The sequence below is a fragment of the Ammospiza caudacuta genome, chromosome 12 (genome assembly GCF_027887145.1).
Source record: "Ammospiza caudacuta isolate bAmmCau1 chromosome 12, bAmmCau1.pri, whole genome shotgun sequence".
In the NCBI taxonomy this organism is placed as follows: Eukaryota; Metazoa; Chordata; class Aves; order Passeriformes; family Passerellidae; genus Ammospiza; species Ammospiza caudacuta.
The window spans coordinates 8,383,763-8,400,077 of NC_080604.1; the positions used below are offsets into that span (position 1 = coordinate 8,383,763).

General features: G+C 47.5%; 1 protein-coding gene across 1 annotated transcript; it reads left to right on the forward strand.

Annotated features, from left to right (window-relative positions):
• The first annotated feature begins 331 nt into the window (after positions 1–331).
• On the forward strand, positions 332–15,303 carry RBM5 (RNA binding motif protein 5). The gene is made up of 24 exons (XM_058813238.1): positions 332–465; positions 574–1,018; positions 1,209–1,364; positions 3,321–3,390; positions 3,870–3,943; positions 6,254–6,337; positions 6,760–6,820; positions 6,978–7,043; positions 7,189–7,349; positions 8,292–8,389; positions 8,880–8,967; positions 9,206–9,283; positions 9,376–9,448; positions 9,952–10,037; positions 10,353–10,431; positions 10,680–10,771; positions 11,315–11,479; positions 11,948–12,094; positions 12,174–12,245; positions 12,975–13,154; positions 13,367–13,441; positions 13,876–13,973; positions 14,063–14,192; positions 14,691–15,303. The coding sequence occupies exons 1-24, from the start codon at positions 449–451 to the stop codon at positions 14,814–14,816; spliced, it is 2,721 nt and encodes a 906-aa protein (XP_058669221.1). The 5' UTR covers positions 332–448; the 3' UTR covers positions 14,817–15,303.
• Positions 15,304–16,315: the final 1,012 nt, after the last annotated feature.

Genomic DNA, 16,315 nt, shown 5'->3' on the forward strand with positions numbered 1-16,315 from the left:
GATGGGGCATACGGTAACAGCACAAGGGATAACTGCTTTCAACTGACAGCAGTTTTGGATGGTTCATGAGGAAGAAATGCACTGCGGCGAGGCACGGGGAGCTGTTTCACAGAGCAGTTGCGCTGCCCTATTCCTGGCAGTGTCCAGAGTCAGGCTGGACGGGGCTCAAAGCATCCCGCTCCCATGATGGGGGGGGAGGCCGCACCGCAGGGCCCTTAATGGCGTCAGCGCCTCTCCCTAACTACATTTCCCGGCGTGCCGCGCGCCCGCTGCGCCTGCGCCCCGATTGGAAGCTTCCAGTCGGGGCGCGAGGTGGCTGCTGGGTACAAGACGGGCGGTCCCTTAGGCGCCATTTTGTGGCGAGGTAGCGAGAGGGACTGTGCGGGTGTGCTTGGCGTGTGGTGCCGGATCGTGCTGTGCCTGGTGCCTGCGGATCCTGGGCGGCAGCATGGGCTCGGACAAGCGGTGAGTGGCGGCGGGAGGGCGAGGGGAGACGGGAGGAGGCGGGAGGACGGGTGGTGGGGGTCGCGGCGGGCGCTTCACGCTCTGAGCTCGGCCCGCTGTGCCCCGCAGGGTGAGCCGGACGGAGCGGAGCGGCCGCTACGGGTCCATCGTGGAGAGGGAGGACCGCGACGAGCGGGAGTCCCGCAGCCGGCGGAGGGATGACTACAAGAGGTCCAGCGAGGAGCGCCGCGGTGACCGCTATGATGACTATCGCGACTACGATAGCAGAGACTACGACAACCGAGACTACGACAGCCGCGATAGCCGAGACTGCCGCGACTACGACAGTCGGGACTACGACAGCCGAGACAGCCGGGTCTGCCGAGACTACGATAGTCGCGACAGCCGCGATTGCCGAGACTACGATAGCCGAGATTGCCGCGACTACGACAGCCGGGACAGCCGAGACTACGATTGCCGGGACTACGATAGTCGGGATTGCCGAGACTACGACAGTCGCGATAGCCGAGACTATGATAGAGACTACGACAGCCGCGATTACGATAGCCCCGAGGTGAGTGGGGCCGGGGGCCGGTACTGCGGGACGGAGGGCGCCGGGAGCGGGGTGGAGCCCGGAGCGCTGCCTGGGGCCGTGCGGAGCAGCCCCGGGCCGGCGGGCGGTGTCGGTATCGCCGTCCGTTCGTGTGGCACTGTGGGGACACCGCGGGGAATCGCGGTGCCTAACCCTGGCCGCTGGCTTCCAGAGGGAGCGGGAGCGCAGGAACAGCGACAAGTCGGAGGACGGGTACCATTCCGATGGCGACTACGGCGAGCACGACTACCGGAACGATATTAACGATGAGAAAGAAAGCAAGACCATCATGTTGCGTGGGCTCCCCATCACGGTCACGGAGAGCGATGTGAGTAGCCGGGCAGGGCCGTGCCTGCCTTGCCCCCGGGCAGGGCCGTGCCGGAGCGGCTGCTGCCATTTTGTTGAGCGCTGCATCATGGTGGCCGCTCTCTAGCGCTGTCGCGCTGCCATTTTGAGTTCTGAAAGCATTTAAACTCCCAGTGTTAAGTAATAGAGGTCAGTTCAACTTTAAACAGTCCCTTTCAGACGGAACGAACTGTGAATATTCGTTTTTTCACGGATGTTTTTTCTAAGAGTGGATTTTAAACTATCTGCTCCTTGCCGCTTTTCTGTGTGGGAGGGAAGAGGCAGATTTTTTCTGCTGCTTCGCTCCACTGCAGGGAGGGGGGAGGGGGACAGAGACAAAGAGGTGGCAATCACCAGTTTTTCTGCTCTTTATCGAGGCCAGAACTTGTGACCGATGGGGTCACACACAGTCACCGAGCTCCTCAGCCGAGCACAGCCCCGCACAAAGCTGCTTTGTGTGGGCACAGCTGTGGGAGTCAAAATGGCTGCTGCCGAGCTGAGGGAGCAAGTACTAAAGAGCTTGGTGCTTGCTTGTCTGACGTATTTATTTGAAAGATGTTAAAGCTTTAAGGTTTCTTATCTATGGTAACTTTTTAGGGTTTCTCTTCTTACTGGGTTATTTTGGTTACCAACATATAAGCGCTATTTGAGGGGTAAAAGCTGAGCCCAGTTTGTTTCCAGTCAAGACTCCGCCTCTCCCTTCGATGTGTATACGCCTTAATTGCTAACACAGGGAATACATTTGCACCATTTCTACAATGCAGATTTTTTCCTTTGCTTTTTCGTTGATTGCTTGTTACCCTCTTGATTTTGAGGGTTCCTAATCACCATATAGTGCTCTAACATTTTCGTGAGTGTTTGAAATCAAGTGTAGGTTGCTGCATACAAATGAGACAGTCCAGTCGGACATTACACAGAACACTTTAGAACAGTTCTTGTTTGAGATAATGGTGCAGTTCTACAGTTGTGCAATAACCGTAGCATAATTTATAGGAATGGTTAGTTCTGGACTCAGAGTGTAGACAATGCATCTTGCAACGTGGAGTTGAATTCTTACATTAACACTACTTCTGGTTGTGTACACAATTCTCTTTTTTTTCTACATTTTTCATAAGAAAAATTCACTTGCATGTTGGTATTATTTCCAGTCAGCATATAAATGGGCAGCTTTAGATAAGTTTTTGTTCTGATGAGCAGCCCTGTTGCATGTAATGTACTTTGAATTCTGTGAAAGCTGCTGAAAAACCTTGTGTCTTCTGCTCTAGAATTAAAGAATTTGTTAGTGTTTGTTTTTCCTCCATGCCTCTGCACACTGGCTGAGGCTGCCTGTGCCACAGCAGCTTTGTTACACCAGAAGAACTGACATTTCTTTAGCTTTTTATGGGATGACACGTTCTTTACAAATCTGCTTTATCTTGAAAAACTGATGAGATCTTTAGCATGAGGCTTAGGAATACATTGATCATGGAGCCTTGCAGTGCAGGCTTCTTGTTTTTCATTGCTAGGAGCAAAGGGATACCAGTACTGTTCTTTTTAAAATCTTGTGATCGTGCACAGATCTATGACCAAATACTGAGAACACTGACCAATAATCCGACCAAATGAGAGCACTGACCAATAATCCAACCAAATGAGAGCACTGACCAATAATCTGACCAAATGAGAACACTGACCAATAATCTGTTCTGTGGCTGAGAACACACAATCATAAGGGTTCAGTTTCTGGATGATTCAATGTCCTGAGTGAGAATTACAGTTACGGACTTGGATGCTCATCAGCCCCTGTTGGGTTCTCAGTAAATGTCTTCTTTGTCTTTGAGATACTGTTAAAAACATTGTTTTGTGTATCTCTTTCATGGTACTGCAAGGTAGGTGGTTTCTGTGACTTCTTTCTGCCAAGCTATGAAAATTTTAACTGTTGGATCAAAATCTTCTGCAGATTCGTGAGCTTATTGAGTCCTTTGAAGGTCCTCAGCCTGCAGACGTGAGGCTGATGAAGAGAAAGACAGGTGAGAGCTCTTAATCCAGTTTTTGACATCACCTTCCTCTTCCCCAGCCCAAAAGAGTATCCAGAATTGTCCCCAAACTGCAAGCACATGCAATTAAAAAAAAAAAAGGTTTGCCATGGCTAAGGAATGTGGCTTTTTGGAAGACTTAGATAGCTGTTCAACATGTTAAAAGAAGTCTGTCTACAGGGGGTTTTGTTAACAGGTATTGGTAAGTAATAATAGTGTAAACCCATTTAATAGTATGTAGTGTGTTGCATGGTTACCCTTAAAGATGGATTCAGATGGAGTGAAATGTAGCCAGTTAAGGCAGCTTGGTTCCTTGCCATGGCAAAATAACAAGCAGATCCCAGCAGTTGACTGACGTCGCATTTGTAAAGCTGCTTTGTCATGAAGTAATGAAGCAGTTGGAGAGAGATTCACCTGTTTTAAAGGAACTGACTAACACAAGTATCCCGTCTATATCTGAATGCTGTCTCTAGGTGTAAGCCGTGGTTTCGCCTTCGTGGAGTTTTATCACTTTCAAGATGCTACCAGCTGGATGGAAGCCAATCAGGTTGCTTCACTCACCAAGTCTAGATATTCCTGAAAATGGAACAAGTCTGTACAGTTTAATGAGAAAAAAAAAAAAAAAAGGAAAAAATAGAGGTGGAAGGAGTGGTTTGTTCCATAACAGTGATTTAAAGAATAAAAGCTTTGTATATATTAAAATTTGTAACATAGAAGATAAAATTAAGAGAAAAAGTTCTACTTTGGTAAAAGGTGCCATTGTTTTAAATGACTTGGTTTCCATTTAATTGGCTTATGAAGATTTGGCTAGTATTCGTTAAAAAATCCTAGCTTATTTCCACTTGATGTTTCCTTCTCTGTTGTCAGAGAAAGCACCACATCTCTGTGTTGCATTGGTATTAACCCTGAAAGAGAAGTGTCAGTTCTTGGCAATAATCTGCTACCCCAGTTAAAGAGGGGGAACTGGCTCTTATAGAGAAAAAAGCATATTCATTTCAACTAAATTAGGCAGACAGTGAGATCTCACATCTGTTAGACACTGTATTTTGGCTTTTTTGTTACTATGACTTGATAAGGAGCCAAAATGCAGTAAGAATCCTCTGGTTTGTTTTCCTGTGAGATTTTCCTGTAGCCCTGCAAACAGTTTCACTTGCTTTCGCTACTTTGAGATTCATAACCTATTTTAACAACAGAACTTAAAAATACTCTCAAAGTGAGCAAAGTGTCAAATCACAGATTTTTTTTCCTGCACCTGAATATTTGATGCAGCGGTCCTATGACAACATTATGACTGGTTTTCTGCTCTGTTGATGTTATAATAAAGAAACGGCACCATCATGGGATTCATGGCAGTTCCAGCAGATGGAAGTTGTCATATGCCTTGTGCTGGCATAGTGGTTCATATGTCCCACACTATGGATGACATCCCCAGCCAGAGAGCAGCTTTCAAATTCTGTTTCCTGATGTGCTGCTCAGTAGGGCAGGTGGCTATTGGGGAGAGACCAATACCAAGAAATTAATGCTGAGCATATTTTCAGAAATTAATTTTTTTAATATATACAAAGCTATACTGATGCATAATTTATTGAAATATACTCAAATTCACTCCAGTAAGCAACCACCTTAGTAGTAGGGAAAACATAGCCTGTCCCCAGCAGCCGGGTTGCTGCCTGTTAGATGACAGAACGATGTATTGCAACTATGCCAGCAGCCTTGTTTCTATGTGTGCACATCCAGTGAGTGCTGGGCCCTCCAACCCTCCCTCCTGCCGGTAGGAGCAATGGCTTTGCCCTGTTCAGTCGTGCAGAATGTGAGAGCCTTATTCATGCTACGTGCTAGATCTGTGTCAGACCCTGTTATCAGAAAAGCCACTGGTCCTGACACTGATACTCTGCAGAAAGCCAACCTGCTATAAAAATGGTTCTGCCGTTGCAGTGTCTGGGGTGTGGCCTCTAATATGCACTTCCTCACATGTGCTTCCACCTGTTTGACCAAAATATGTTGAGAGCCATATTTTGAAAGGTCCTTCTGCATACCCACGCTTGGCAAAGCGTGAGGCTGAGAGTCAAGGCTTCTTAATAGCTGTAAATTCCTAACTCCTCTGAAGTCAGAGTGAGAGGACATGCTGAAAGCATTATGAACTTTTCCTACCCCTGGAGAAGCTTCACGTGCAATCTAGTTACTCATTTTGGAGAGCTCTTGCCTGAATGAAGAACACAAACCTCTTGTGCAGGCTTCCAATTGAACTGATGCAGTAGTCAAATGAAACCACTCTTGAGTTATGTTTCAGTTGATGGCACTTGTAATCCAGCCTTCAAGAAGTCTAAGCAGGGTCCCTTTGGGAGGAATTACTGTATTTTCAAGGGGACACTTCTGAAGTGTGCTTGGAAAAGTAAATCCAAATGTGGTTAAAAGGTCTGGGGTGTTTGGAGTAGGGGATGAAGTGAAGCAGTCACCTAAGGACGTGTTTAAAAAGTCTCACAGTGCTATACCAGAAGTGAATAGAAATGGGGGCAAAGAGACTCCTAAAAATGTGTTAATCTGAATGCAGCAGATTAGGACTCTGTCTCCTTCGAGACACTTTCTGGTTCCATGTCAGCGTTTAGTGTTTGGCAGCTTTTTCTACACTCCCTGATTCTGTTTATCTTTGCTCCACATCCCATTCTCTTACTGCCCTCGTCCTCCTCTCTGCAGGATTGGATGGGCAGGGTGTAGGTGGCGGTGGTTGTCCTCCACATCCTCCCCATATGTTGTCCATTTAATTCAGGAGCACTGATTCCTCCGAAGGGTGCTCTGCCATGGGAAAATGGACGTGTGTGTCTTGATACAGGAATAATTGAAACCACTTTTTTTGCAGAAAAAGCTGGTGATCCAAGGGAAGCAGATTGCAATGCACTACAGCAACCCAAGGCCTAAATTTGAGGATTGGCTCTGCAACAAGGTACAGCACATGTTTCTGTGAGAGTTTGTCTTACTCTGGAGCTCACTGCTTGCTCAGTGGTTTAAAGAAAGTGACACCTAAATCAGACCTGCTCCTGCTCCCATAAAGTTAAATTATTCCCCAGCATGTGTTCCCTTCTAACACTGCTTTTAGTGACTGTGTTGTGACTACACTTGGGATTGTAAGCCAGAGACTACTCAGTTAAAATAACTAATGTGGGATGACTAGGCAGAAAGTAGCTGGGATGTTCTGGAAAGCAGCTGTGATGCAGATAAGGGTGGCTTTTGATGTTCTGGATTATTCTGGTGGGTGGGGCTTTGTTGTGTTACTTTATGTGACTGTCTGGGTTTTGTTAGTGTACAGCAAATGCAGCATTACTAAAATTACCCAAGTTCTTACTGGGCTTCTGTTGTTTGTCACAGTGCTGCCTTTACAACTTCAGGAGGAGGCTCAAATGCTTCCGCTGTGGAGCGGACAAGTTTGGTACGTTACCATCATCTCTTTCATGTCCAGCTTGTGGGAAACTCTCTGGCCTATGTAGAAACCAGAGTTCCATGTAGGTTCTAGACTGGCTTATGAAATGCTGAGCTTGAAGTGAATGAACCATGTCCTGACTGAAATATTTTCTCTTCATACAAAGATTCAGAACAGGAGGTACCACCTGGAGCAGCAGAAGCCGTTCAGTCTGTGGATTATTACTGTGATAGTAAGTGATCTTTGACTTACTCTAGAATGTGAAACCTAAACACACGTACTAAAAATCCTTTCTGTACCTCAGCCTGCCTGCTGAAGGACTTGAAACACTGCAGAGCTATGATGTGCACTGCTAATGTCATCCTTTTTCTCCTCAGCCATCATTCTTCGAAACATTGCTCCTCACACAGTGGTGGAATCCATCATGACTGCCTTGTCTCCCTATGCCTCTCTGGCAGTCAATAATATTCGTCTCATCAAAGACAAGCAGACTCAGCAGAACAGAGGCTTTGCGTTTGTGCAGCTGTCTTCTGCCATGGTGAGGACTTTACTGGTGTTCTGGAGAGAATCAGCTGCTTAACCTCCTTCTCTGCATTGCAGCATTTAGAGCCCTGAGCTGTCTCTAGGACTGTCCCCCTTCAAGGAGTGTTGATGGATGCAGTGTGTCAAAGCTGATAATATGTAGCTGCAGTTTGAAAGGTGGTGGGACGTTGGGAGCAGGTTGAAAATCTATTTTGGTAGCAGAGTTCTGTTCTGAATTGCAGCTTAGCTTTGTGCTTTGATTGCAGAAGTACTGCTGTGGGATCATACTTTGACAGATTCTAAGATGTGGGGCATACAGTGTGGGAACACGTGCATAGAGTTAGGCTTCTTCCACCTGGAGAAGAGAGGAGGAGGCAGATGTTGCTCTTCTTAGCAGCATCCAGTGGGAGGGTGTAAGGACAGCAGAAACATTCTCAAGGAGAGGACAAAAGGGAGTAGCCATAAATTGAAACACAGGAAATTGCAGAGATATGAGAAAAGCCTCCTCCTGGATGTGACATAGTGCTGGCTGGGTTAACCATTGGATTGAATGATTTTAAAGGTCCTTTCCAACCTGAATGATTCATTGAGTCTGTACATGAAACTCGAGCAGCAGTGTGATCTGTTTGGACCTGCTTTAATCAGAGGAAAGGGTTGGATTAAAACAGGTGCCTAATCTCAGTTTTTGCTGTTCCATTTGGAGTAGTTTGTGTCTTGATGAAGCTAAGCTTCTGGAACATATTTAATACTATGTGACCCAGGGAAAGGCTCAGTATTTTCACATGGGCTAACGGGTTTCACTGTGCTCTTCTGCACATGTGTAATGTGAGGAGATGGAGGTGTTTTTACATCTTTAGCTCTTTTCAGTGGCTCTACATGAAAAGGTGGAGTTTGGGGGACTTATGGATCCCCCTCAGTGAACTGCCCTTCATAATAATGAGTATTTTTTTTTTTGTAGGATGCTTCTCAACTGCTACAAATTTTACAAAGTCTTCAGCCACCGCTAAAAATTGATGGCAAAACAATTGGTGTTGACTTTGCAAAGAGTGCTAGAAAGTGAGTTTGATAGCAGTCAATTGCAATTTTGGTTTTTGCTTTTTTTTTTTTATTCACATACCCACCCCTTCCCTTTATATTGGATGGTTTCTTCTTGTCACCCACGCTTTTATTAAGCTTATTCTAACTCCAAAGTTTTACTTCCCGTAAGTCACTTGTGTTGCATGCATCATGCTCTTCACTGTGTACCCGGAGAGTGAAAGCAGTGTTCCTCACAACCCTGCTTCCATCCTCTGAAGATAACACTGTAACTGTTTGTGTGCACAGCACATTTGTTTCCTTGGATACCTGACTTGTTACCAACTCTACAACAATGAACCTGAAGTTCCTTTACTTGCCAAACAATGTTTTGGCTTGTGTTATAAAACATTCTGAATGTTTCATAACTGCCAAGAAATCCATGTGTGAGGGCAGACTCCACCTCCTTGCATAGGGAGACACTTCAGTAAAAAGCAGAACTTACTCAAGTGCCTGATTTTTGTGATTGCAGAGACCTGCTTCTCCCAGACGGTAACAGAGTCAGCGCCTTCTCTGTGGCAAGTACAGCCATTGCTGCAGCCCAGTGGTCATCCACCCAGGTATGATTTGGAGACTGCTACTCATAGTCCTGCTTTCTTGAAAATTGAAATGCAGACCGTGTAATTGCCCTGCTGGCCACCTGCTTGGTTCAGTTTGATGGCAGATTCAGCCATGACAGATCTGGTCCGCACACAATCAGTTTGGAGCCTAGGCAGTGAGGTGCATGAAATTATTTAATAAAGTCCCTGACAAATTATTTAACCTGTCCCTGACAAATACTATCTTCTTGAATTTCAGCCACAGACTGGAGAGGGCAGCACCCTTGACTACAGCTATCTCCAGTCAGGACAGGAGGGATACTCACAGTATGCTCAGGTTAGTAGTAGAGATTATGCTCAAGCAGTAGGTTGTCATAATTTGGATATGCAGATTACTCACCTTGTGTTGTCATTCATTTCCCTTTACAGTATTCCCAGGATTATCAGCAGTACTACCAAAATCAAGGAGGAGTGTTGGACACAGACACAGCTACCATATCAGGTAGTGTTTCCAGCATCTTAGAAGCAGTTGTTTGAAATTATAATTTTGCAGTAGTGTTTTGTTGTTTGGCTGCACAGAAGACTTGGCTCATTTTGCTCTCAGGATGTCTGAATGAGGATGCATTACTAGAGAGCTGTAGCAGATTTGTTGAAGTGGAATCTCTCGTGCAAGATGAGAGAGAAGCCTTAGTTTCAGACTGTTGACAAAGGCTTTGAACTTACGCTAGCAGTGTAAGCAGCTCTAGCAAATGTTCAGCACTAAGAGCTGTAGAGGCCAGGAATTGCTGACTTTGGGAGCAGAATATTTCCTCCTGAAAAGGAAACTATTCCTTCTCTGGGTAGAAGATACCCACTGTGTATCTATCTCCTTTAGAACGTTTATTTCCTTGTTTGGCTGCTGGAGCTGGAATTAGTAGCTGGAACTATAAACAAAGTAATTTTAGCCCTAGGATGCAGTAGTTTTACAAATTAGTTGGCTTATACATTGCTGCTCTCTTTTGGCAGGAGCTCCGGTCACTACAACAACAGCTGCAGTCGTGTCCCAGAGTCCTCAGCTGTATAATCAGCAGACAAACTCACCTGACTCTCCGGTAATTACAGCCCTGATGAGTCCTTGCTTTCAAAGCCTGGCATATGTGGCTTAGCTGTAGCCTTTGATTTTTTAAGTGGATGGTACAGCAAAGCTTCTGAGTGTCCGTGGGTTAGTCACAGTGCTTGTGGTCATAAGTCACCTGCCATTTTTTTGGAATGGTTTTGTTCTTTGCTAAAGGTGAGTGCCAAGCATGCTGGTGAGGAGGAGTTAGCTGTCGTACGCGTAGGGTGCGCTGCTCACGCCTTGGCTCGCTGTCCTTGTTTTCTTGGTGACAGATTTTCTAATTGAGGGTTGTGGTTTGGGTTTTTTTCAGACACAATCAGCACCACCTACCACTAGCACTCAGGCACAGGCAGCTCCTCCGACTGGCGTAGTGCCTGGAACCAAGTACGGTAAGTGCTCGGGAGCTGCTCTTGGGGACCGGTTTCTGTCACTGTAGCAATAAAGCTCAGCTTTGGCCATGTGCTCCATCACCCTGTCATGGTGAAGCTGCCCCTGGAGAGCGTTGGCTGCATGAGCCCTTTACAGACGTGTCTGCCGTTGTGGCTGCTGTAATCTCCGAATTTTACCTGAAATGTAGAAAGATACCTGTCTGAATTCGTCTGGAACGACCATGTCCCACGCTTTAATTTTTTTACAGCTGTCCCTGATACTTCCACCTACCAATATGATGAATCTTCAGGATATTATTATGATCCTATAACAGGGCTCTACTATGATCCTAATTCCCAGGTAAACGCAAGTTCTTCCCACATGTCTTAACTGTTAAGGTCCATTAGTTTCCTATCTCTCATCATACGAGTGACATTTGAAGTGCACAACATACCAAATGTTGCAGATAACTCTCAGCAGTGTGTGTAGGGCTGGGACTTGATTTCCCTCTGGTATAGCCCTGCATTTTTCTCTCCTTTTCCTTAATTTTCCTCCACATTTGGCCCATATAGGATTAGCACTTGTCACAGCCACTATAACTGAGCTATTTTGTTGCGGAGTGCCCAGCAAAGTGCACCCAGCTCTGGGCTCTGGTGGGTCGTCTCTTGGGAGAAGCAAAAGATTCTCCATAGTGCTGTTGGGCAGAACCACCTGTGTTTGGGGACAGAGGCTTCAGCCACTTCCTGCCTTTCGACTCCTCTGTGGAGTCTGCAAAACTTGTTTGGACTCTACAAAACGCCTTCCCGTGTGGTGCAGTAGTGTGAATCAGCTTGTTTGGGTTCTCCCGTGGACACTGAGCTTGTGTGAGGTGTTTAACTGCCTGCTTCTCCTTTCCTCTGGCAGTATTACTACAATGCCTTAACCCAGCAGTACCTGTACTGGGATGGCGAAAAGGAGACCTACATGCCTGCAGCAGAAGGTGTCACGTACCAACAGACAGCTACCACAACCACCACCAAAGAAGTGAAAGAGAAGAAAGAGAAACCTAAAAGTAAAACAGCCCAACAGGTAAAAGACAGAATGGGTTCATTACTGGGATGAAATCTTCTCTGTGGAATGGGATATTTCTCCTTTCTCATGAGAAAGGAAATCCTAGGTTATTCAGTGAGGTGCATGCCTTCAATTTGCAGGCACTGTGGGGGGCTGAGGAGAGGTGGAGTTGGCAAGGCTTCAGTGCAGAAATAAGCTCTGCATAGGAGTGCTTATGGAATGCTGCCAGGATCAGTGGGAGTATAACTGAGCCATCACATAGAGGATTAGCTTGATAAGAAGGGTTTGTACAGTAAAAGCAGCAAGCCGTGTTATCTTTGAACGCTGTATACAGGGAAACACCTGCACTGCATCCAGTGTTCTGTGGTTTAAAAATAAAAGGTAGTGGGTTGACTTGTTCTGAAACTGCATGTGAGATTGAACGGGTGTCATAAGAGATTGATAGCTTTGAGAGGAGCTGTGTGAGCAAACCACTCTGCATTTCAGATTGCTAAAGACATGGAGCGCTGGGCAAAGAGTTTGAACAAGCAGAAAGAGAACTTCAAGAACAGCTTCCAGCCACTGAGTACCAGGGAGGAGGAGCGGAAGGAATCAGCAGCTGCAGATGCAGGCTTTGCCCTCTTTGAGAAAAAGGTGAAGGGGCTGGCAGTGGTGTGTGCTGGGGTTCCTGTGACAGAGAGCTCTGTGCTCATGGCATTCTTGTCTCATCCAGGGAGCTCTGTCTGAGCGACAGCAGATCTTGCCAGAGGTGTTGAAAAATGGAGATGATGAAAATCCACTAAAGGTGAGGAGCTCTAGCCAAAACTTGCTTTCAAACCTGGATTTCCATGGCATTACCTGTAAAAAGTGGTGCTGATGATTGCAGCGATGTGGTCCAGGTGCAGTAGGTTGGGTGACTGAGATACACTGAGGACAGCTGTGATTCTTCTTAGCCTTGGGCTCAGTTGGGGTTTTGAGGTTTCTACATAGGCTGTACTTAGAAGTATTGTTTGGCTAATGGGAACTGTCTTGCAGTTGGTGTGTGGTATGTACTTCTTGTGAGTTGCAGTACTCACAAGTGTGGGCCCAGTACTTAATACACCTAGTGAGGGTGGCTTGAGGGACCCTGCAACAAAGGTGGCAGAGAACGCTGAACTACTTACCATGTTTGTATCAGTCTTCACTGCCAAGGCCAGCCCTTAGGAATCCCTGACCCAGGGGAACATGAGAAAAGGAGCTAGCACTGGAAGGTTTTCCTAGAGAGACTCTGGAGTCTCCTTTCCTAGAGATGCTCAGAGGTCATCAGGACACAGTCCTGAGCAGTATGTGCTAGTGGCAGACCCTGCTTAAGCAGGAGGGTTGGACTGGATGACCTCCAGTGGTCCTCTCCAACATGAGGCATTCTGTGATTTCATCCTTAGTAATGGGAGCATGCTGTTCCTCCTGTGATACACATCTGCAGCCTTTGTTCCCTCTTTGTGCTCTCTGAACTGTGGCACTGTTGCACTCCCCTAATGCTGTCTTTGCTTTTCAGCGTGGCCTTGTGGCTGCCTACAGTGGTGACAGCGATAACGATGAGGACTTGCTGGAAAGAATGGAGAATGAGGAGGAGAAGCTGACTGACTGGAAGAAGATGGCTTGTCTGCTGTGTAGAAGGCAGTTCCCAAACAAAGATGCTCTGATTCGTCACCAGCAGTTGTCTGACTTGCACAAGGTAGTTACGCTATGTAGTGAGGAAAACACTGGGGTTGTCATAATTAGGTGTGTGAACCAGAAACCATGAGGCATGGTGCTGTTTGGAAAAGTGTTTTTCTTAAAGCAAAAATCAGCAGGTGGATTTTTGCTCTCCCAAAAGTCAGCTACTTCATTTAAGAAGAACTGTTGTGGATTTCATGTTGTTAAAGTGAATCTCTCTTCTTGTTTCAGCAAAACATGGATATCTACAGGAGATCAAAGCTTTCCGAGCAGGAACTTGAAGCCTTGGAGCTGCGTGAGAGAGAGGTCAGTGTTGAGATGAGCAGATGAGTAGCTAATGGAAAACCTGTGCAGGTGATCTGTTGAGCTCTCCTTATCCTGACACACGTCACTGGAGATAATCCTTGTAAGCCAACCCCTTTTCCAGTCAAGGTTCAGAGCTGCCCTGTTAGATGGAGAGAAGTGTCCTGTGTCCCACAGATCTGGCTTAGCATGGAAGGCTCATTCCACCTCTAGCTCAGGGCTGCCAGGCTGGGGCTAGAAACCTACAAGTCTCTTCTTACCCCAGTGCTGGTTCAGATGGTGCTCCAGGGACTTGGGTCTTGGGCTCTGCTGTTGGTGGTGTTGGTATTAGTGGGCTGCAGTCTAAAGCATTCTGACTCCCATTTATCTGACTCCCATAGCTCAAAGCTGAACAAAAGTGTCTTGAAGTCCATGCTAACTGTAATTGCTTTGTGCAGATGAAATACAGAGACAGAGCAGCTGAGAGGCGGGAAAAGTACGGCATCCCGGAGCCGCCAGAGCCCAAGCGCAAGAAGGTCTACGATGCAGGCACAGTGTACGTATCTGAGAGCTCTCAGCAACTGTCTCAGTGCACCATGAGCAGTGAGGGTGGCTTGTTAGTTAACTCTTCTCTTCTTCCTGCAGCAATTATGAGCAGCCCACCAAAGATGGCCTTGACAACAGTAATATCGGGAACAAGATGCTGCAGGCCATGGGCTGGAGGGAAGGTTCAGGCTTGGGAAGGAAGTGTCAGGGCATCACAGCACCCATTGAGGTAAGTAAAGAGGGATGTCTCCTTGAGGAGGTTTGGTGCCTTTGTTTTTTTCTTGTTTAACCAGAAGCACTTGCTGCTGAAGAGCTCTGAAGGAATAAACTGCCAGCCACTGCAAAGCTGCCTCTGTTTATGTTGGCCCCTGCTAATGTTTGTCCCATTGCATGCTGAAGCAGAGGCATGGCTGTGCCTTCCTCCCTTTGGCATTTGAGTCCTGAGGCACTCTGGCCCCAGTACACCAGGAGGGGCTGCCCTCCCTCCAGTTGTTGCCTTTCCTGGCCTTGCTTGTGCTGTTAGGAGCTGTTCTGCACAGTTGGACTGGGGCCAGAGTAGCGTGAGGTATGGGGTATTAGATGTGCTGCAGTCTCTTGGTGTCCATGGTGGTATTTATGGCTGTAGAGATCCCCAGGGAAGCTGGGTGGATTGATGGGATTTTTGGTGGTGCCTTCGTGGTGGTTTGGCCCCTCACTGCAGAGCTGAAGCGTGTCCCTTCCCTTGCAGGCCCAGGTACGAATGAGAGGAGCTGGCTTGGGAGCCAAGGGCAGCTCCTACGGCGTCTCCACGGCGGATTCGTACAAAGACGCGGTGCGGAAAGCCATGTTCGCTCGCTTCACGGAGATGGAGTGACCCCTGCCTGCAGAGCACTTCTTGTTAGCAAGAACTGACTGTTAAACTCTGTAGCCTTGGTGACCTGGCTGTATGCTGGCTTTGGTTTAGAGTTGACCATTTCATTCCCTTGGACGTTGTTCCCTGCTCAGCATGTAACAAACGCTTCCATGAGCAGATTGTTTGAACTGACTCAACTTCATGCTGGAGAGCTCCTGGTTAGACCAAAGGGGATGGCTGATCTTTGTATGGTTGTGTATATAGTGTAATGTATTCTGTGTTCTAGCATGTTGTCCAGGTGCCGCTCCTGCCCCCTGGAGCAGCAGCAGGACCTGATAGCTGTGCTTTCAAACTGTCTCTGCTCTCCTTTTGTTGTATTGTCTGTCTGTGTTTTTTTGGAGAATTTTCCTGTACATTTTGTATGATACATCTTTGTATAGACTTTTTGAAGACTTTGATTCTAGTTGCCAATTTGGCTCATTTCCAAATGAAATACATCCAAAAATTATCCTATTTCTGTTTCTCGGTGGGTGAATGAAGAATTAAGTTGCCAATGCTACTTGTCCTTTCTGTCATTCTGCTTCTTCTCTGATGAGACTTCATCCTGGAGTCTCCGTTCCATGCAGTTCTCCACTCGCCTCCCTCCTTTCTCCCTGTGCTGTGCCTTGTTTTCAGCATCTTTCTCACAGCTCCAGCCTGGATGGTGGCTGGTGCAGCATCAGATCTCTGCAGCCCTTCTTGCCATCACTGTGGGAGCAGGAGAGGTGCAGCAGCAGTGTCTGCACTTGCCCAGAACCCTGGGTGTTACCTGCTGGCCCTTTGGTGGGCAGGGAGGGCGGTGACGTGTGGCACCTCTGGGAAGGTTCCTGTGCTTCACCTCGGCTTCTTCTGGGCTGCCTCGGTGCTGTGGGGGAGCTGCAGGCTGGGTGATGGGAGGATGAGGTTCCCCAGAGGTGTCCTGCAGCCGTCCTGTTACTGCCTTTCTGTTCTCTGCTGTGCTGTGCCTTGTTCACACTCCTCTTCACAAGAGCCAGGGTAATCAGAGCCCATCTCAGCCCTGAGCTCTGCCTTTGCTGGTGCTGGGGGCTGTGGGGTCTTGCTCAGCCTTCACACACAGCTGAGCCAGCAGTGGGCTCTCCTGATGTCCAGGTGGGTGTAAGAAGGGGTAGGATGAAGCAGGAGCAGCTTCACCGTTCATGCTTGGTGCAAAGCCCTTCTGGGGATCAAGGCCAGCATCCTCTGGCTCCTGTTTGGAATGGGTGAATCCTGCTTTGCCGGCTGCTCTAGCTGCACCTCTGCCCCTGTTGCACTGTCACGCTGCTGCCTGATTTTTGAGGGGTGCCTGGCTTGGGATGAGCCAAGCCGGGGAATGCCCCCAGTTCTGCATCAGGGCCGGGACCGCAGGGCTTGGGGACCCTGCCAGAGTGGCCGGGCCGTTCCACCAGGTGGCAGGCGTGGCCCAGCTTGACAGTGTCTGTGGCGGGCTGCCGAGCATCGCTGGGGCTCCAGGGCTTCTCCCT